Raw genomic sequence first — 23,632 nt, forward strand, 5'->3', positions numbered from 1 at the left:
CAAACAAATTTGCCTTTTAAAAGGCATTCATTAAAAAAACTCCCCTGGGTGCCTCAATACAGCAATGGCTAGTGACTGCTATAGCAGTGGGGTGTTTTAAGGTGCTGTCCAAATGCTGAAGGTATTTTGGGAATAGAGTTCAGCATCTTCAATGGCTCATTTAAAGTTCAGACTAAAATCAGATATAGACCTACTGCCTATTGACACAGAAACCACCAGCTGCTACTGCCTGGGGAAAAAAATATTATTTATTGATCTAAATTTATCCCGCTTTTCTCCCATTGGTGGTATTCAGAGTGGCATACAATGGTTAAATGACAAAAATACATAACATAAACAATACAACAAAAACATTATATAGGCAAAACTAGACACTACATGTGGCAAATTTGACAAATTAATAAGTTAAAACATTATAACCATTTATTTTCCGAGCCCAATTCAAGGTGCAGGTTATCACCTACAAAGCCCTAAACGGTTTGGGACCCACCTACCTTAGAGACCGCATCTCACCCTATGAACCCGCACGATCTCTTCGCTCATCGGGAGAGGCCCTCCTCTCGCTTCCACCACCTTCGCAGTCGCGGTTGGTGGGGACGAGGGAGAGGGCCTTCTCCGTCGTGGCCACCCGGCTTTGGAACTCATTCCCCAGGGAGATCAGGCAGGCCCCCACCCTCCTCTCTTTTCGGAGGAGCCTGAAAACCTGGCTCTTCCAGAAGGCCTTTGCTGATTGACCCTTGTAAGTCTGACCTATTTGCCCATTGAGCATAGATCCATAGGTATGCCTTCTCAGTATTACACTTAGCACTTTAATGACTACGCCAGCTCCCTAATGACCTCAACATATTTTGCACCTTGGCCCAGATTCGTAAATTCAATTCATGTTTTTTAATATCTATCTTGTATGCTGACTTTTTATGACTGTTTTTATCAATATTGTTGTTTATCGTTGATTGTTTGTTTTATTGCATTGTTCGCTTTTATATTGTTACGTCCGGGCTTGGCCCCATGTAAGCCGCCCTGGGTCCCTCCGGGGAGATGGGGTGGGGTATAAGAATAAAGTTGTTGTTGTTGTTGTTGTTGTTATTATTATTATTATTATTATACCATTAAAACCATTTTAAAAATTCCCTGACCCTCAGGCCATTAAGATTCGCCATTAAAAAGTTGTTCTCACATTTTAAAAGCTCAGTTTCCTTTAGACCATGTTAAAATAAGTGCTGGTCCGAAATAACGATTCCAAAGATATACAATTACTCGTATAAATCTGGCCATTGCCTATTGTTGATCTCCAGGGATGGCCTGGTACTTGAGAGCGAAAGGCCAGCAAAGAGGGGCCAATCGCACCTCTCTGAGAAGGGAGTTCCACCACAGAAAAGGCCCTCTCTCTTGTTCCCACCAAGGATGCTTGTGACAGTGACAGGACTGAGAGAAGAGCCTCTCCTGATGATCTCAGGGCTCGTGTGGGCGCATAGGAGGAGACGCAGTCCCTTAAGTTGGCTGGGTGCGAACTGTTTGGGCCCAAACCATTCAAATATTCAAAAATATTTGAAGGAAGTCAAAGTCCTGCTCAAACCATTGGTGGAAGTCTACAGAGGGACCAGAGGCAGGCTGAGCATGTTAGCAGAATTGTAAAGGTAGCGAGAATCAGAACTTATCCCATAGCAGAAAATTCCATATGGGTAAATATAATGTATCATGTTTCATTTATACTTTTTGGCAGAGGAAAAAGCTAACTAGAGAATAGAGCTATTCACTTTTAATTATCTAATTTTAGTGGAAATTAGACAATGGATAACGACAGGCAGGTTCATTACTGTTTAAATCAATGCCAAGGATATAAAATATGCGGAAGCCAAAACTGGTCCAAGGAAATTTTTTAGGAAGTAAAAAATGCTAATTAAATTGGTGTGTCCAAAGGGTTCCAGTATGAGTTACATTGTTTTCTTTCTATTCTTCTTTAGATCTCACTTCGTAAGAGCTGTCCAAAAGTACATATCTTTCTGTTTCAAAAGAAAAAAGTAGCTGAACAACAAGTGGTGAGTGAATACACCCTCTTTTTCAATCTATAAACTGTGCCCAACTTCACTATATATTTTACATACTAAAACCATATATTTCTTTTGATAAACAAACCTGGATAGAGGTGAATGGACACTTCTCCTGGTGTCACTTGTATATGAACTTCATTGCTGGATACTTTTATATCATCTTTGGGACTTTCTATAAAATCCTCCCTGCAGCCCCTTTTTATTAAATGGAGAACTTTGTCACATCGTTCCTTCCGCCTTGTTCCAGTCATAAACTCCTGTTTTGAAAGAGCCAAAATAAATAAATCAATGAAAATCAGAAATATTATGTCAAAGAAAACTTTGAATAATACCATGATGCATTGCCACACCATCCAAAAGTGAAGTTTTCTAGTACAGACAATTGAAGATGGCTCAGAAGCTGAAGCCAGGAAAGAATACAGTCATCTGGTTGATGCTGGATAATTGTTTATAGAGCATATGGCATCAATTCTACAACAGTTACACAAGTGGCCAATCCATTTCAAAGCCCAATTCAAAGAATTGATACTGAACTTTTATTGTAGTTAATAAATGATGTCTATTTACTTTATGGACTGCCTATAACTATATGAACCTGCACAGGCATAAAGATCATTAACAGACAACTCATTTATGTGTCCATCAAGATATGTAGCTCGATTTTTTTGTGTCAGGAGCGACTTGAGAAACTGCAAGTCATTTTTAGTGTCAGAGAATTGGTGTCTGCCCAGGAGACGCCCGCATGTTTGATGTTTTACCATCCTTGTGAGATGCTTCTCTCATGTCCCTGCATGGGGAGCTAGAGCTGACAGAGGGAGCTCACCACTTGTTGGTCAGCAGACCTGCTGGCACAGGGATTTAACCCATTTCGCCACCGGGGTGATATAGCTAGATTAATAAGCACAAGACATGGGGTTTTTAGGGTTGTGGACTCATATTTGGAGAAGTCCTTTCTTAGTGAGATTCCATGAAGCTCCCTCCTGCTTTTCCTTCAGGCTTTTAATTAAAAGATTATTTGCAGAGTACAGCTGCCCTGAGTGGTGTGAAAACACAAGAAAGGTAAAATAGAAACTTTTAAAAAAGATTAAATAAACAGTTTAACAACATTGTTGTGGTATATTATTTTGGATTCCATGCCAAAATGGCTTGCTTGCTAGTTCTTTTTTAAATCTGGGTTTATTATGGTTGCATGTCTTTTAGCTTATTATTGATCTTTCTTGTATGTCCCTTTTGGAAAATACTCATATTTTGAAATGCAACCTCATTTTCTATTTAAAAAAATCCACGGGGCTTATTTCCACCATTAGGAGTTGAATGGACAGACATTACTTTGGTTGCACAGATTCCAGAGTCTGAAAGATTAGGAAGAAAACATTTATTTCATCTGTCGCTGCTATCAGTACCTCCACATATATGACTGCCACCCACTCAGAAAAGGAGACTTTTTTACATTTTGACTGTGCATGGCAAAAGGTACTCAACTTATTTGTCATTAGGCATGAGTATGGCAAAAGGTACTCAACTTATTTGTCATTAGGCATACTCATGCCTAATGACAAATAATTTGAGTACCTTTTGCCATGCACAATCAAAATGTAAAAAAAGTCTCCTTTTCTGAGTGGGTGGCAGTCATATATGTGGAGGTACTGATAGCAGCAACAGATGAAATAAATGTTTTCTTCCTAATTTTTCAGACTCTGGAATCTGTTAGAGCTCTTTAAAACTTCAGGAGAGACCCATTTCCCTATCTCACTAACTTTTAATACTCATTTGATGTGAAGAACAGAGAGAGGACCTTCTTGGTGCTGCTCCTAGACTTGAGAATTACCTCTCTGGGGAGGCTAAAAGGGCATCTTTTTTGTTCTCCTTCCCCCCAGTAAAAGCTTATTCCACCAAACTTTTAGAAATTGACAGTGATGGACTTTTAGTGGTACTATGTTGTTTTGTTGATTTTTATGTTTTTAAAAAAGAAACCCGAGGGTATTGAGATAATGATCTCAGTGGCTGGTTAGACTCATATAAGAGATTGCTTAAGCATATAGGATTTTATAAGTTTTTAAGACTCCTAAAACAACTCAGGAGGCTGTGAGGTTGTAATAAGAGAGTCACATGTTTCTTAACCCATCCCAATCAAGAATTTGGCCACACGCATCCAAGTCTGGAACCAGCAATCCTTAGGTGGGTGCCAGAATTACCAACATGTGTACTATTATGCATAAAATAAAGAATTGGAGGATAGATCAAAGTTTCTGTGATCTTGACATCTGATATACAGATGGCACATGACTTTCTCTCTGCTGGGATGATCCTTAAATGCTGTAATAATGGAATGTATCTGTAAATAGATGGTAAGACTCTATCAAGAAAAAAAAATCTCACATCAGTTTTGCATACACTAAACAGGAGTTATTTGAAGCACATGGCAGGAATAGTTGTCAGTAAGAGTCTCAATAAGCAACATTTTGGTCTTTGTTTCTATCAACCGCATCACACGACTAATTTTTAGCATCCTAGGATGCTGCCGCCCCAGTTGAGTGAGGGAGCTCCACGGTGTCCATCACATGTTGTAGCCCCGCTTCCAGCAGGGCTCAACTGGGGTGGCAGCATGGTAGGACACTGCTCCACCAACAAGGGGGCCTCCCATGTTTCATTTGGAACAATAGGTCTACTGCTGGGACAATCCATGCAGCGACACTTCCCCATGTGTGATAGAGAAGCATTGGTGCCAGCTGCTCGAGGTCCCAGGATTGCCCCGCTGCCCCATTGATTCGTCATGGAGGCTGGAAAATCGGTAAGAGGGACCTCATCAATGTGATGAGGTCCTTTAGGTTTATAAACAGTAAATTTTAATAGTTCAAACTATAAAATAGGAGGTTTTAAAACTACTCAAGTTCCATTACCAAATGATAGTATCATTACATCTTTCTTCCAAATTCTAAAAGTGGAAATCAGACATACTAAAATATGCTAGGCTTTTTACAAGATGCCTTCTATTTGCCAGCTTTCTAAAATTAAGCTGGAAAGAGCAAAAAGCATTGGCTGCAATGGAAGACTACAATGGGGCCAAAAGCATTCTTCACCGAAGCTATAAAACTGGCCGAAATTGCTTGGAGCAGGAAACACACACAAGTGGGAGGATCCCTGACAGATGCCCTATTACCATGGTAATAAAACTATTATTCCGTGTTCGTAGTGATGTTTTTGCTGCCCCCTTTGCCAACCCTTGGAGCAGTTACAATTTTTAAGAGCTGCATTCATGCATGCCAAGACCTGCAGTCTCTGAGCAAAACATATTCCAGACAGATAGAAGCCATCACCTGTTAGTTGTTCTTGAAAAAAATATTTCAAAACTCTAATGTTAAGTAAGGTATTTTTTAAAATGTGGAATGTTCAGTTTCTGTGACCTGAAGACTATCCATATCAACTCTCTTATATAAGGTACTAGCTGTGCCCGGCCACGTGTTGCTGTGTCATTGTCTGGCGGTGTTGGTGAGAAATTGTTGAGGTAGTGGTGGTATTGAATGTCTGTTGTATGGTTGTCTTTATGTTTAGTATGCATTTGGTTGTTTGTGTACTGTGAAAGTGGTGAGGATAGAGGACACTGTTTATGTTGGATTAGTGAGACTCTACTGTATATTTGCAATCTTATATTATCTGCCTAGAACTGCCCCTTCTAGCTGTATAAAATGCACACTGAAGTGAATTATCTGGCAGTGTGGACTCAAGATAATCCAGTTCAAAGCAGATAATAGAAGATTCTAAATGGATAATATAGCTATGTGGAAGGGCCTTGAGTCTACACTGCCATATAATCCAGTCAAAATCAGATAATCTGTATTTTATAGGCAGTGTGGAAGAGACCTGATTCGTAACCATTCCTGTCTCCTGGACTGAGTAGGTTGCTAGGAGACCAAGTGGGCGGAGCTTAGCCCTCTAATTGGCAGCAATTGGATAAAAACAATTATTCCTTTCCCTCTAATTAGGACTTTATTTTTCTTTTCTTTTTGTTGTATCAACCTAGAGCCGTGGATGATGGGTTGTGTTGTCAAATTTCGAGGTTGGGGGGCCTGTAGTTTTGTTGTTTTGTCTGCTGCCCTGATGCCATCACTCTTTTATATATATAGATAAGCTAAAGAACCAAAACTAATAACGAATAATGCCTAATTACAGCCAAACAACCAAACAACCAACCAATCAAATAAACTCAAATACAGTGGACCAGGGATGTTAAACTCCTCCATATAAACTAGGGATAATGGGAGTTGCAATCCCAAATCATCTGGAAGGTGGATATTCCTCATGCTACTACAAATTGCCATTTCTTCCCCATCTTTCCATGGCTACCTATTCTTATATAGCTGCTTATGTAGCCTAAAAGTTACTAAGCAATTGTTTGAATTTCCTCTTTGATGCTAGAGACCTTTTGCTTCATTGGCACATGTGGGAGAGAAGTAGACAACAGATAAATAAAAACCATGAAGACTAGTACAGAGGAAGAGCTCACCTCTTGACTGCACCATCCACATTCTGGGCCCAGAGCAAGGCATGTGGCACATGTTGTTGCATGTGAAGTGGCACATCTGTTGTCTGCTGTTAAGAGTAATAATTAGACAAGGAGAAAAAAAAGCCATTCAGCAATTTGCATACGTGAATGACATGGACAAAGTACAAATTCTGATACTTAGATAAACAGTGTAATACTAGATTTCTAGTATTAGGACAGCTCTAATAATATTATGAGAACATAAATGTAAAATTTTACTGGTGCTTTGAGCACTTTCAAAATGAACATCTCTATAAGAGTTCAAGAACGAATTCAGTCAGATACAAAGAGAGAAGCAGATTCATAAACTGTGGTACAGTGGAACCAGAGTTCACGGTATTTAAGCCCTGAGATTTTTGGATTACCATGGATTATGACATCATTTTGTCCCCTGTCTTATTTATTTATTCACGATACTTTTACCCCGCCTTTCTCACCCCGGAGGGGACTCATGGTGGCTTCACAACATGGCAATACAGTATTCCCTCACTAGTTCGCGGTTCACTTTTCATGGTTTTTCAGTAAACTCTAAAAGACTATTATAAATCATAAAAAATTTCAATTTACAGCCTAAGGAAGGGAGGAAGGAGAAGCCAAAGGGAGAGAAAAGGAGCCAAAGCAGCAACAGGAGGAGAAGGAGGTGATTTATCAACACACGATTGGTTGATAAAGACTTAAAATAGTGTATAACTACTAAAATAATGTATAAATATTAAAATAAATATAGTGTCCCTACTTTGCAGATTTTTGTGGGTGGTCCTGGAACCTAACCCCTGCGATAAGTGAGGGAACACTGTAATTCAATGTCTTTAAAAAACAAAATACAAAAGCATCATTTAAATAATAAAACATTAAAATGCAATTTAAACACGATTAAAATAATTTACATTTAATTCTGACAACAGAATAAATCACGTGATCCAAGTGTATAGTCTGGGCCGTTCCATTGGTCAAATCCATATCTTTCATATCTATTACTGCACCAGTAATAGATATTGGGCTTAGTTTGGTGGCAAATTTCTGCAATCCAGAGTAACCAAAGAGGAAATTATTATATGTTTCAATTATTATGATATATCCATGTCAGAATCAAAGGTATTTGAGAGTGAACTGGACTTATGTGGGCAAGATACATTAACATTACAGGAGAATCAGTACCAGAAGGTATTAAAAGTGCTAGAATTACTACCACTACTACTGCTTTAAAAAAACTGCATTAGCACAGCTGCTTGCCTTTTTTGAGATTCTCCTGGGGAATTTTCTGTTGTCTATAGGGACCGGGTTGAGGGTTGAACTAAAATGTACATTGTTGTCCATAAGGTTTTGGTAGAAAGCCCTTGGAGTATATATGTTACTATGTCTCTTTTAGAATGATTAAATTCTTTTTTTCCTCTTTATTCCCACTCTCTACGTAGCTTCTGCCACAAACGGATTTGGAGGGATATGAGAAAGAGTTTATCTCTGAGATTAATGCTCTGCAATAACTTGGCCACAAGCAATTCACGGAGGAGGCTGCCATTATTACAAATTACAGTGTCTCTTGGATGCTTGATGCTTTGTTGTATGTTTGTATTCTTTTTTTAAGGACAGCATGCCATCTACTGTTTTCAACCTTTTGACAGAGAACATTGGAAGTCTGCCCTTGAAATGCAATCTGTCTTTCTCTATCCAGCCAGGTCTCAAGAGTTTCCAGAGTGGCAACAATGAAGTGCTGCTGTCTCCACATTTGTAAAGCCAAGAATTGAAAGCTAGAATATGAATACATCAATTCCAAGTGCTAAACTGAAAAATAAACCTTGATGATCAACAGTAGGTAGTTTTCAGCACTAAATAATGGGAATGTGTTTCTTCAACTGTGGGCTAGTATTTGTCAGTGTTGCTATGAACCATCAAGCCATATCTGATTTGTGATAACCTTAAAGGGAATTTTTCATGGTATTTCCTTGGGAGGTTTTCTTTTGCCTTCTTTATAGGGCCCTTCTACACTGTCATATAATCCAGATTATCAAAGTGGATAATCCACATTATGTGCTTTGAAATGGATTATATGACTCTACACTGTCATATAATCTAAAACAGACAATCTTGATTTTCTATGGCAGTGTAGAAGGGGCCTTAGATAGGGCCTAAGTCTAAGAGAGTATGTTTTTCCCCAAGATTACCAAGTGGCTTTCTATGGTATTTGAACCCTGGCCTCCCAGATTGCTATTTCAACAGCACTAACATTATCCTAATCTGAATCAGTAGTCCCAAGGCCCTTCTACACTGCCATAGAAAATCCAGATTATCTGCTTTGAACTGGATTATATGGCAGTGTAGACTCATATAATCCAGCTCAAAGCAGATAATGTGGATTATCTGATTTGATAATCTGGATCATATAGCAGTGTAGAAGGAGCCTTAATTACAACAAACCTGTTCAATCCATAATATTTACACAAGAGCTGAATATTCAGAAATTGATTCAATGGATGCACTCTAGATAAGACTAGTATTTGAACCTGGGCATTAGATACAAAAGTAAGCAAGATGCTAAGCGCTTCTTCTTTATTAGTACAAACACCTTAAACTTCCCTGCATCAAACCCAATTTGGATAGATTTGTTGATCAAGCCACAGACAAGCTTTCTTCCAAAGTACAGTGACCTAAATCCAATAGCTAGTCCAAACTAGAGAGTATCCAACTTAGTCTCTCCCTGCTTGACAAATCACGATTTATAAAAGCCCATTAATTAAAAACACCTGCATACTATAACTCGGACTACCAATTGGATTGAGATCACAATGGGTAACACAATAAAAACTGATACTGCAAAAGCCTGGATAAAATCTACAAACGAAATAGCTGGACTGTATAAACAGCAAAGCCTAAAAATAGTTTCTATTGGATTTTTCACTTGAGACTGTATACTGGGATTTACATGTGTGTGCTCATGTAAGTAATAGCAAAAACCAGTACAGTATTCCCTTATATAGGTAAAGGTTTTCCCCTGATGATAAATCCAATCGTGACCGACTCTGGGGGTTGGTGCTCATCTCAATTTCTAAGCCGAAGAGCTGGCGTTGTCCGTAGACACCTCCAAGGTCATGTGGCCGGCATGACTGCATGAAGCGCCGTTAAAATATGAAATCTTTCTCTTTCATATTTTACATTTCTCTATATTCCCTTATATAGAGAAATGTAAAATATGAAAGAGAAAGATTTGTCACCTAAATTTCTCCAAAATACTATAAAGACACAATAGAAACTTGTCAAAAGCCATATATCTGATATACTAACAACATATAAAAAGCCAAGGAAGCTGCCTTTTATGGAGTCTGGTAATTTAGCCCTCCAGATCCAGATCCATGAATTTAATCAACTATGGGTTGTTACACCTCAGTTTATTAAATGGCTGTCACCTTAATGCAATCCTGAAGCATTCATGTTCACATTGTCACTATTTAATAATGTAGGGCAGGGGTCCTCAAACTTTTTAAGTGGAGGGCTGATTCATGGTCCCTCAGATTGTTGAGGGGCCGAATTATCATTTGAAAAAAAAATACAAACAAATTCCTATGCACACTGCTCATGTCTTACTTGTAGTGCAAAAAAAAAATTAGCATTATATATTACTATATTGCACTATACCATTATACCATAATATTATTAGTAATATTATATTTAATATTTAATATAATAATTAATATTATTATATTATACAATATCAAGTAGGATAGTCAAGTAGGATTGTCATGTGCCTTCAAGTCATTTCAGACTTTGGGCGAGCCTCAATCTAAAACTGAGGGCAGGGGCCAGGTAAATGGCCTTGGAGGGCCGCATCCGGCCCCCGGGCCTTAGTTTGGGGACCTCTGATTTAGGGCATGATCATCCATCGTTTTTTGTATCTATGCTGGGTCTCAAACACATATGGTCTGCTTACTGAGATTGCATGGCTCAGTGATCTAATCCAGTGGTTCTCAATCTGTGGAACCCACAGATGTTTTGGTCTTCAACTCCCAGAAATCCAAACAGCTGGTATACTGGCTGGTATTTCTGAGAGTTGTAGGCCAAAACACCTGGTGACCCACAGGTTCAGAACCACTGATCTAATCCATCTGATCCAGATGTTGCCCTATTCCTTCTCTATCTACTCCCACAAAAGGAAATTGAGGTGGAGCAACAACAGGAGAAGATCTAACCCAGTGGTTCTCAACCTGGGGTCCCCAGATGGTTTTGGCCTACAACTCCCAGAAATCCCAGCCAGTTTACCAGCTGTTGGGATTTCTGGGAGTTGAAGGCCAAAACCATCTGGGGACCCCAGGGTGAGAACTACTGATCTAACCAGTGTTTCAACCATAGGATCAGGACAACAGATGGGTTAATCACATCCTCTGTCTTCAAACAACTGACAAGAATGGGAATTCATTATGGGTATTTCTAATCTGTTTTCCCAAAGCAATTTCTATCTTTACTTTATACTTGGTAATAGTAGGTCACCAAGGTTTCTAATAAGCGTCCATCTAATCCCTCCAGAGATGTTCTAGTTGAAACATTGGGCCTTCTTGAAGCAAAGCCTGTTATCTTCTACCCAATGGTGATATTTGGACTTCTTGTTACCTATGCATGTCTGAGGCCATATAATCAAGGTTATCAAAGCAGATAATCCACATTATCTGCTTTGAACTGGATTATATGAGTCTATACTGCCATATAATCCAGTTCAAAGCAGAAAATCTGGATTTTATATGACAGTGTAGATGAGGCAGTAATAGCAGGGAGGACTGCTCTGAATGAAAGAATCTAAAAATTCTGCATGATTTGTTTCAAACTTCATATATCGATAAATGTTACAAAGAAAAAATGTACCGAGTCACTGTAATTTCTTTCAAAGAGTGGAAAATGTGGGTTAAAATGCGCTTCAATAATCTCTCATAGAATAACATTTACAGACATGTATTCATTCATGAAATATTTCTCATTTAGCTGCCAGTATATTTAAAAATATATAAATAAATTAGATCATTACTAAATTTATATATATATATATATATATATATATATATATATATATATATATACACACACACACACACACACTAGAGCTTAAAATATTTTTATGAGTTGGCTTCATAGTGAACAGAGACTTTTCTTACCATTTTACCCAGAGAGCCCAGACAAAACTGAACAACTATGTTGCCAAAAATCAAAAGGCAAGCTTCTACTGGCTTTAGTTAAATAACTAATACTTGCCAAAAGGTATTTTAAAACAAGACAGGCCACATTTTGGCATTAAAAAATTACACATATTAAAATCTTATGTGTGATCATGTCCAGATGTATATCAGGTTATGCATTCTAGGAGAATGACATCCTAGTTCTCTAAATAAGGCTTAATGAGCCAGGTATTGCAAGAATGAATATTTAGGAATTGAAAGGGAGCATTTTTGAGAACATGAAATACATGCACTTGAAAAGCTGAGTAAGGTTGAATGTTTCACATAGTATGCAAGCCACAGGATACTCAAACCAAGTACCAGTACTTCATCTGAAGGACTAGTTTTATGGCATCAATTGGTCAGTTTTAGAACAAAAGGTTTACCATGCTCCAGCAATACAGAGTACTGCTTATTTCAAAAATCCTGTCACTTGTTGGAGTATGGTAAAGGTTTTGTTCCAGAATTCACCATTTTTAAACAATTCTGTTTGGGGTTCCCCTCTCTTTGTATATCTAAAGAATCCTGGGTCAAAGTTCTATACTACATGAAATATGACATAAGGAGATTTATAATCAGAATTGAACTGCTTCATTGTGGCCTCTTCTAGACTGCCAGATAATCCAGGTTATCAAAGCAGAAAATCCACATTATCTAATTTGAAATGGATTATTTTAGTCTACACTGTCATATAATCCAGTTCAAAGAAGGTAATGTGGATTTTATACAGCTGTGTAGAAGGGGCCTAAGTAAGGGCACTTCCAGACAGCACCCAAATCCACCCAACCCCGCTTTGGCATGGATTTGAGTACAAACTGCCTGCCCTGTGTGTATGTCTAGACACCCAAATGCATTTCACATCCAAGTCACTAGAGGCCTACTCACCATGTTGACTTCAGACACCATGCCTATACTGGAATTGTCACTGGGATGGCACCCAGCCACTCCAACCCCCCAAAATAACCATTAAACTACTCCGCGAGTCCTCCTGGTGCATAGAAATGACACGCCAGGAGACCATGTTGGGGGGGGGGGGAGAGCAATTTTGCTCACAGAGCAGCTTCATGGGAGCCTGGTAAGTTTTTTTAAAAAAATTTAATGCTTGTTTTGCGGGAGGGGTGGGTGCCATTGCATACCTTTGGGCTCCAGGAGCCCAAAATGTGAGAGATGGTTGTGCGGAATGACCTACGGGTACTCCCAGGACTATGCAGTAGTCAGTCCCCAAAGACCTAATGCCCCATTAGATCCAGGCCTTTCAGGAAGCCCTGGGTCTAATGGGGTATTTAATTAATTTAGAATTAATTCGCTTTTATCAGAAGCTTCATTTGGACACCTCCGGTAAAAGCACGACAGGCCTTGCACTTTTGGGCCTGTCTGGTAGGGCCCTAAATTGGCTAAAACATATTATCAAAATACAGCTCAAATTTGAAAAGATTATTGTCCTCTTCCTTGCCTCATTAGAAATGGATCCATTTCACAAACATTCATCTGCTAGGTGTCCAAAAGTATTTCATTTTAAAACTGAAGACCCAAAGGTCCATTATGCTCTTACTAGTCATCAAATTTTGACACCATCAAATTTCCAGTTTTCTGTCTCTAACCAAAGGCACAAAGATGGTGACAGGACTGCCGAGGACTTCAATCTCTCTCTCTCTTTCCTTTGTAAATTAGATAGAGACTTTCCACTTGGCAATATGGCAGAGAGCAAACTTTATTCCTCTGCCCACTTTCCGACGTGCAAGATTAGAAATCCCCTCTCTGCCGCCCAAAGTATTGCTCTGCACATCTGCCAAATAGAGAACCGGGAAGGTACTGTATTTCCCAGCATGTTCCTGCATACGATCTTAACTATGTGTGAAGCCATGCTTTGATGTCAGTTCCTGACCCCCCCCCCCCCCCGGTCTCGTAATTCTTACCAATAGGGAAGCAAAGAGGATCCTACAAACCATTCAGAGCTTTAAACTGATTCATTTCAAAGTGCGGAGCTCCTGGTGGCACAGTGAGTTAAACCGTTGTGCCGGCAGGACAGATGACTTGAAGGTTGGGTTGCTGACCTAAAGGTTGCTGCTTCGAATCCAACCTGCGGAGAGTGCGGATGAGCTCCCTCTATCAGCAATAGCTCTATGCGAGGACATGAGAAAAGCCTCCCACAAGGATGGTACAAAAAATCTGGGCGTCCCCTGGGCAACATCCTTGCAGACGGCCAATTCTCTCACACCACAAGCGACTTGCACAAAAAATAAATCTAAAATCTAAAATTGATCTGGATAAAGGTTAAAAAGATGCTATTGCCAAACAATACTATCCCATTTTTTCACAATGATTATTAATAATTTCACTCTAGAGTTGTTATGAAGGTCTATTTCAGTGAAAACTGCCAAAGAGCCTCAGCTGAACCTGCACGCTGTTTCCTTGGCTACCATAAGACAAATAATGAACATTAGCTTCTGAGTTGGTTAATTATTTGCTTAACTAAGCTTCAGAATAAACAACGAGAAGGAATTCTCAGATTCAGAAATGAAGTGTTTGTTTCACTTTTAGCTAGACAAACTAAAATCATATCCCTAAGGGTTTGTTGGGTTTAATTTTGCTGGTTGGAATGTAACACCAAATCTGCTAACACACCAAATCAAGCCAAAGATGCCTGTCTATACTGTCATATTCCAGTGTAAATATTTTTTCCAGTTTATCAAGTAGCTTTTAAAATAAAAATCCACATTTATATTTTTATAATGATGAAAATATTGAAAGACGGCCTCTTCTGTCCATCACCTATTATTATCCACTTATCATCTCATGAAGGTAAAGTAATTTTAGATCATGCTCTTCTGGGAAAATCTCTTTGTGATCTGAATTATATCAATAATGTTTGTTTGGAACAAACATTCAATTGACTTCTTGTTGTGCACCTTCAAGTCATTTCTGATTTAAGACGACTCTAAGGCAACTCTATCACAGCGTTTTCTTCCAAGACATGTTCAGAGGAAGTTTGCTTTTGCCTACCTCTGAGGTTAAGAGAGGATTTCCATGGCTTACTGGGGACTCTAACCCTTGTCTCCAAAAGTTATAGTCCAATGCTCAAACCACTACACCATGCGTCTTGTCCTGAATTGTACAGCAGAGGTGAGTATAATAGATTTTTGTTTGGAAAATTGGCTTATTTTCCTGAGTTCAAAATGTTTTAGGTCTGTTGTACAGCTTTTGCACCTGGCTTGTGCTGTTGGATACGAGAGTTCTATAAAGAAAACCAAAGTACTGTACTGGTAGATCCCGGAAACTCAAGGATTATACTTCTACAGCTTAATGTAATTTTTATGCATGAACGCGTAATTGAATAACTGAAGGTTCAAATAAGGTAGTACACTTCAGAATCCCTTAAGAGTTTGCGGCCATATGTTTATTAGGCTTGCATTTTTCTTCTTCCCTTTCTTTCCCCTTTTGATGAATTAAGTTAGTGATTATAAGATTAGAAAGTAAAAGAGTAATATTTGAGATTAATTTAACCTTTTATATTTTTGGGATTGGCATGGAACTTACTAGCTTTGCTAAGTGCATATATTGATAATGATTTCTCCTTGGATTTTGAAATATCTATGACATATTACTGCCATAGATATTTATTAATAAAGTTTTGATATTATATATTGAATGTATCCTGGGGTTGTGTGAGAAGGTGGGGACTGAAACCTGGGAGGGACCAGATTTTTTAAAACTTGCTTCCTTCTGGGTTTTAGTTAAGTGTAGAAGGGCCCTAAGTTCTTGCCTTCTGTCACTCTATTCAGAGAAGGGGTGATTCCTTTTTTTTGAGAAGAGTTAAGGTACAGTACTCACATTGTCCCATGGACAAGTCAACTCAGTTTTTTGGGGTTGATTTTTTGACTAAAATTTCTACACTTACACATGAGTATATATGGTAGTTTTAACTCTCCCGTGTCTGTACCATGTACAATACTGGTTCATTCAGACAAAGCACAATAAAAAGCTACCACAGTTTGCAAACATTTGAACATTATATGAGGGGGTCATCAAGAAGTTTTCACACTTTTATATTTTCACTGGAAATGCTGAGGGTGGGAGGAGTGGTAATTGGTTGTATCTGAGAGTGTCATGTAACCAGTCTGTCACACTGTCACTCAGTGGTAAAGGTGGCTGCAAAACCTATACATTGCATCAAAGAGGAAAGTTTTTTATCATATGCTTTTTGTTGACAGAAGGCGTGCCGGAAGCACAAATTCATCTCCGTATGTGAACTCAGTATGAGCATAAACTCTCTCATAGCGTCATATATGAGTAGATCGAAATGTTCGGATATAGCCGTACTAGTGTGGTGGATGCAGAATGCTCTGGACATCCAGCTTCGCTACAGCTATGACCATGCGGAATGAAGAAGCCTGGAACTGATTCACATCAGTGCATTAGTGCATCAGTGGCTATGTGCTCAAATAAAAACATTTTATGTTAATAGCATTAAAAAGTTGGTACAATGCTGGAAAACTTGCAAAGGAAGGTGAATGTGTAGAATGGCCAAAGATTTCCCACCTATTACATCTGTATACAATTTACAAGCATGCAGATCAATGTAATGGTCAACTAACAGCCGGGCACTTCAAATTTGTATTTATACATTTGATACAATATAATCCATTGGAAAATCTGGAATAAAATTAACATTACAGAATTGAACCCCTTCAATGAAAAAGCAGTTCCTTCCTTATGGTTAGAACTGTAACCTGTTCTTTCTTATAATATAATTAGAAGATTTGTTTGATTTATATCCTGCTTTTAACCAGCATCCTCAAAGTGGCTACAGCTGCATTTACAAAGTGGATGAATACACTAAAGGCCATACACTGAATACAGAATAAACCCAGCTCAGCACAATACTGTCTTCTTCCTCACAGTTGGTGGCAGGTGGCCCTGTATTGTGATAAAGGACAGTCTGCTCCATGCATGAAAAGAGTTGATCTTTGCCTTCCCCCATTACACGTCTTCCCAGCATCAACATTAGTCACTACAGATTGGTTTTTCAACAGTGTCATATGTGCTGCTAGAAATAATCCCCCATGCTTATATGCGTATCATTTCCTATATTTAAAACAAAAAATGCATGAACTCATCTTATGAGTTTATGTCCGATCTCATGTCTATGATATACATTTTACTGTATTCAGGTTTACTCATGACTTTAGTGAGCTTCATTGACTGGACTTATCTTTAAAGATAAGCTTTTCTAATTCTTTTTGCAAATCAGTTTAGCAGTGGTCAACAAAATATTATAATTTCTCATCTTTGAGTGGCAGTTGCAGAAAGCCTTTGTATGTTCTCACACCCTGTGTATATTCTTAGTGTGAAGAGGGCTAAGCTGACGGAGTGGGGAGAACCATACTTCTGATTTCATTTCTACAAAAATTATTATGGTAAATGTATAAATTTGTAGATGGACATCTAAGAGAGAGGCGCTCACTGACATTGGGGCTGGGGGAAGATATGATACATGTGTATAATTTGACATCATGTATAGTTAAGGGGGATCCCCCCGGTGGCACAGTGGGTTAAACCACTGAGCTGCTGAACTTGCACTTCGAATCCGGGGAGCGAGGTGAGCTCCTACTATTAGCCGCAGCTTCTGCCAACCTAGCATTTCGAAAACATGCACATGTGAGATCAATAGGTACCACTCCAGTGGGAAGGTAACGGTGCTCCATGCAGTCATACTAACCACATGACCTAGGAAGTATCTACGGACAATGCCGGCTCTTCCGCTTAGAAATGGACATGACCACCAACCCCCAGAGTCAGACATCATTAGACTTAATGTCAGGGGAAAACCTTCATCTTACAGTTCATGGTATGTTTTGGGGAAAAATCATGGAATTTGATATGACTCACGGGTTATCAAATGTCAGCACTGCCTCAGAGGGTCATCCATCCATAGTCACCATCTCAATTTCCCCACCTTGTCATTCAAAATGATATTTCGCTATGAAGCTCAGAGAAAGTAATGGTTCCTTTTCTGATAAAAATTAAGATACTCTTACCAAGTATGGAACCATTCCATTCTCGAGCAGAGTATCAAAAGGAGAAAGTTTAGTCTGTCCTGGGAAAACCTAAAAGAAGCACTGACACCCTCTACTCTTTCAATGCCCCTTTGAGGAAAAGTGCCAAAGAGGCACTGCTTCTATTTTCCTGACCAGGCATTCAAAAACGCCAGAACTGGCACTGCTGTGGCGAGAGTAGAGAGAATCAGTGCATCTTTTTTTCCTAGGAGACTTACACCCCATTTACAGAAGCAGATCGTTCTTTTTTGATAAGTCAATCCTTGGATAAGTCGACCTAGGGTCAATTTTTGACTAACATTTCTAGATCTATATATGAATATACATAGTAATTTCAATGTATGATGTACCTATTCAGTCATGCCATACTATACCATTATCACATTGGAAAGTTTTGGTGGATTTGCTGGAGTAACTTTATAAATGATTGTTGCAAAGGCCGTACCCTACTTCAAAACACTGATATCTCATATAATAGAGTCAGATGAAACCTCCATAACCGGAAATGTGAAAGTTTAGCTGCATGTTGTGCCAATAGGATTAACACATTGGGAGTGACTAGTGGAGCAGGGAAATTACCTTTTCTCCATTTATTCAACCCGCTTTTCAAAAAAAAAAAAAAAAAAGGAGACCACTTTCTACTCCATTGCCAGGATTGCAGTGGTTTAACTTTGGAAAAAGAACAGAATAGGGAAGCACAAAAGAAGAAAGAAACCAAATTGGAGGAGTTACTAAACACTTTATCTACAAGCCATTTCTCTACCTGAATCTATCCCATTTTATCCTTTTGTTTTGGAGTGACTTGGACTGAGCTTCTTTACTGGAATAGTTGCCAAGATTGCAAAACTGTTTAGTCTCCTTTTACACTTTTCCTCAAGTTTAAAAAATGACAATGAAGGGGGAGAAAAACACAGCTGTATTCAACAAAAAGTCTTCAAGTACAATTTTGCCAATATTTATCATTCTATTGAAGTCTGCTGATAAAAGAATGAGTGACTTCTTTACCTTTTTAGGGATGGTGGTGACGGGGACACCCGCACCAGTGCTGAGACTAGATGAGGATATATGAGATGGGGCTTTGCCTGCCTCTATGGCCTCAAAATGTGGCACAAACTGGCACTTTTATAGCTGTATTTTTTTCCTATGTGGAAGCACCCTATGAGCTAGATTTTGTAATTGGCTAGCTTTAGCCAATTTAGCCAATGTAAATAAATAAATACATTTTCCTTTTTTTATTCTTTTTCTATTGGTGGTACTGAAATTAATGTATGACTTATAATTAATGGTGTCCCAAAAGCAAAGAAATACAATATGTAATTTTCATGTAAAACTTCTTGCAAATACAGTAGAGTCCCACTTATCCAACGTTCTGGATTATCCAACGCATTTTTGTAGTCAATGTTTTCAATATATCGTGATATTTTGGTGCTAAATTTGTAAATACAGTAATTACTACATAGCATTACTGCGTATATAACTACTTTTTCTGTCAAATTTGTTGTATAACATGATGTTTTGGTGCTTAATTTGTAAAATCATAACCTAATTTGATGTTTAATAGACTTTTCTTTGATCCCTCCTTATTATCCAACATATTCGCTTATCCAACATGCTTCCGGCCCGTTTATGTTGGGTAAGTGAGACTCTACTGTATGTTAAAAAAACTTACTGCCTACTAAGATCATGTTTAATTTTGAAGACCAATTACTATGGACAAAAATGCACTCCCTGTACTTCCCATTTAAAGAACCTCATAATTCCTAGCAGGGCTTTTGATAGCTTTGGGCCCTTCGACACAGGCCCAAAACCTGTGATGGGTTGCGGGTTAACCTAAGGTGTCCAAATGATGCCTCAAAGTTAATCCAGATGGCACTCGCCTTTTCCAGTCCCCTTCCCCTCTCCAAAGCTTGATGCATCATTTTGACGTGTTTGAAGCTTTCTCTGAGGGGCTTCAAGATGCAGCCTGGCTTCTCCGGTAGGTTTTTTTTGGGAGAAAACAGGGGGGTGGCTAGATGCTGACCCAGGTCGACTGCTAGTCAACCCAGGATGCCATATAGCCACCACCTTAGGGCTGGTGTGGAGCCTAAAATCCCAGTTCCTCTTGGGATTTAGACCTGTGTAGAATGGCCTCTAGAGAAGTACTGAAGTAGCACTAGTAATAGAATCAGAAGATTTTCTCTTGAGACTTGAAGGCAATAGAATCAGCTGTGACACTCCTGGCAAAAATTATCAATTTGATATAATAGTTCATGATGGAACAAGACTTTTCCAAGTTCAAGGCCCTGCTGAGACACCAAACAACGGGACAGTCTCTCTCAATCGCATAGGGCTGTTGTGAGGATAAAGAAGGGGAGGAGAACAGTAAAACATAATACAGTAAACTCACTGGAAGTAAGGTGAGTGGTAATCTTTAGAATATAATTTAGAATACAATAAAGATTTAAAGCCACTTCAGCAAAAACAATGATTGAGCACCACATTTGTGGCGCTTAACATTTTCCAGATGTCCCATATATGTCCTTAGAAGTGTTTCGCCTTCCTTTAAAAAGCCCATTCTGAATGCCACACAAAACAGAAAAAGCCCTTGTTGAGTCAAAGAAAGGGCAGGTAGCTGCAGCAATAGCATGGTTACAGATGACATACTGTTCACACTGGGAACAATAACCAGGCAAAATGCCTATTTGAATGCATTCTTCGGAAGCCACGTTAAGATCTTACTGCTTTGAACAGTTAAGTTCTACAGTTCCCCCCCCCCCCCCAAAAAACAAACTTGACCTATTTAGCTCCCAATTCTCAACCAGTGCTTAACAATAGACACTTGTTTCCTCAACCTTTTCAACTTAAATGATCTTGGCTGTGCCTGCACAGATGACATTAATCCTGAGAATGGCATGGTGTAATAGATCTGGCCCATTTGTCTGGCATAGAATGCCACAATAACATGGGTGAAGGTATTTCTGTGCCTTTGTTGTTCCTCTAACACTGGGATACCACACAAGAAATCTTTCTGCCAAACAGCAGAATTTAAACTATTGGATTTATTAAACGATAGGACTACAAGTCTATGTAAAGTTCAGTGAAATTTAGCCTAAGATAAAGATTAAATGGTGCATCAAAGCAGCCATTTGCTAATGGTAAAATTACCAGAAATGCCCCAAAGAGACCTCTCCCATTTTCCTGGGTTCAGGACTCTAAAAAGGAGTGCCTGGTTTTTACATTACCCCATCCCCCCCCCCCCCATGACACTGTCTCAAAGAGCACTCTCATGTTTTCCAAGTACATTGTATCATGTAGGTGACACCCAATACCCATTTTCCATCTGTCTTTTTTGGGGCCCACAGTGTTGAAGATAACAGGCATGAAAACCAAGTGACAATATACATTGAAGAATTGTAGGAGTTTGATACTAGAGTAGGGGCCAAATCCTTTTTCACCTGTTCCTTTTGTGGTTTTGTACCATTCCATCCAGAGATGTAGATGTTAAAAAGCATGGGGGACAAAATAGAACCTTGCGGGACCCCACAGGTCAATGGCCAGGGGTCTGAACAGGTGTCCCCCAGCTTCACCAACTGGGAACAGCCCTCCAGAAAGGACTGGAGCCACTTCAGTGCAGTGCCCCCAAGGCCCATCCCAGAGAGCCGCCCCAGAAGGATACAATGGTCGATGGTATCGAAAACCGCTGAGATGTCCAAGAGAACCAGCAGGGTCACACTCCCCCTGTCCAGCTCCCTGCGGAGGTCATCCACCAAGGCGACCAAAGCCATCTCAGTACTGAACCCAGGCCTGAAGCCAGACTTCGATTCGTCCAGAAAATCCGTATCTTCCAAGAATCCCTGGAGCTGAGAGGCAACCACCCGCTCCAAGACCTTGCCCAAGAATGGTAGGTTAGAGATTGGCCTGTAGTTACAAGGATTGGTTGGGTCCAATGAGGCCTTCTTCAAAATAGGCCTTACCACTGCTTGTTTTAGGCTGGATGGAAATTTGCCCTGCCCCAAAGAGGCATTAATTATTGCCACAAACCAATCAACTAACCCACCACTGGCCTGTTTTAAAAGCCAAGATGGGCAGGGATCAAGGGCACAGGTAGTCACCTTCACCGCTCCAAGAATCTTGTCCACATCATCAGGTTGCACAAACTGAAACGAATCCCACAAGATCGAACAGTTGCATCTATCAAGTAGAAAATAAGGTACCAGTTAGAAAGTGGGGGGGAAAATTTAACTAATTTACGACGTTGGAATGAGGAAGTGCTGTCAGAGTGGATGATGAAGCAGCTGCTCCCCCCTGTGGCCAGAATCGAACATTCCCTCAGGAGAAGGTTAAATTGCCTCTGCGTCTGTCTCTGTCTCAGTTCTATGTGTATATGGGCATTGAATGTTTGCCCTATATTTATATAATGTGATCCACCCTGAGTCCCCTTCAGGGTGAGAAGGACGGAATATACATACTGTAAATAAATAAATAAATAAATAAATAATACTTGTAGGCCCTGCATGCCGGGTCTACCGTTGAGCAGCAGGCAGGGCCTACGAGCATTGACCACTCAGCACTTGACTGTAGGCCCTGCGAGCCAGGCCTACGAGCCATCAAGAGCTTGGTGGCTCATAGGCCTGGCTTGCAGGTTCTGGCACTTTGCCGAAATCTTTGGGTTTTTTCAGACCTTGAACGGGAAAGCCCATTTGTATAGGGACCTGTTTCCATAAGCGGCAGACAGAAACAGAGACAGGGCCATACAAATGGTAAAAATAGGAATGGTAAGTAATTCCATACAAATGCACAAGACTATTTGATATCATTTTGACTATCATGGCTCCATCCTACAAAATCATGGGATTTGAAGTTTTTTTGCAGCATCAGTGCTCTGACAGAGATGGGTAATGTTCTCACAAAACTACAAATTCCAGAATACCATAGCACTAAGCCATGACAGTTAATGTGGTGCCAAACTGCTATAATTCTGTAACATGCTTGGTTTGAGATTTTGATTTGAAATTGCAACTTCGATGACTACCAAACCAAAAACAACCTGTCAAAGTTTAACATATTTGGCACCATGTAATGAATCATTAGCTGTCAAAGGCAAACAAACACACTCTTGTTATTATAGATGGAAACCCTCATTTCTCACATAGTCACTAACCTCCTCTTACAGACCCAAACAATGCAGTCTTTTTATGTTTGCCTATTAAAATGTATTTCATTCTATAAATCCTTTTTAAAACATAAAGTCTAAATCATTGTGTAAAGTAGTTTTTGGCCAATTTTTCTACCCAGTCCTCTCATTTTAACATCAAGTATTTGTTGCAGTTGGCTTAACTGAAATACAATGATCCTTTGGTCAAAGTCACAGAACAAGGGATCCTTTGTCACTAGGCGGGAAAGCTGGTCTGTTTTATCAGCATTCAGCAGAGTCTCAGTGTTAAGATTTGCGCCTTTAGAATACTTCTATAATATTGTTTTGCAATGTCATCCCAATTACGGTGAGGAGCCTGGTCTGGCTTAAATGTGTGGATAAGAAAAATAGACATACATCCATGCAGGGCCTGTTAATTTGCTTTCACAACTTTTAATGAAGTGAAGCAGGCCTTGACTCTGATGTTCATTTACATGGGGGGGGGGGGGAGAAATATTAGCAACTGATAAGGAACAATCCATTTACATTTAGTCTGTTAACTACATGTTATACAATTACTTACACAAATAAAAAAGTTTTGGAATTTGCTTTCTTTTCCTTCATTTATCATTATATTAGTGAAGAATATACAGTATGATACTTGTACCTGTAGC

At 39.3% G+C, this 23,632-nt stretch overlaps 1 protein-coding gene across 3 annotated transcripts in view; it reads right to left on the reverse strand.

Annotated features, from left to right (window-relative positions):
• itgb8 (integrin subunit beta 8) overlaps positions 1-23,632 on the reverse strand; it is a 56,605-nt gene that overhangs the window by 24,640 nt on the left and 8,333 nt on the right. For 2 of the 3 annotated variants that reach the window (XM_003222144.4, XM_008112633.3), the window contains exons 2-3: positions 6,556-6,641; positions 2,137-2,308 (exon numbers count right to left, since the gene is read on the reverse strand). In XM_003222144.4, coding sequence (XP_003222192.1) covers positions 2,137-2,308; positions 6,556-6,641 — 258 coding nt within the window. The remainder of the gene's footprint in view (positions 1-2,136; positions 2,309-6,555; positions 6,642-23,632) is intronic. The other variant, XM_008112632.3, reaches the window with a different exon arrangement.

The sequence above is a fragment of the Anolis carolinensis genome, chromosome 6 (assembly GCF_035594765.1).
Source record: "Anolis carolinensis isolate JA03-04 chromosome 6, rAnoCar3.1.pri, whole genome shotgun sequence".
Lineage (NCBI taxonomy): Eukaryota > Metazoa > Chordata > Lepidosauria > Squamata > Dactyloidae > Anolis > Anolis carolinensis.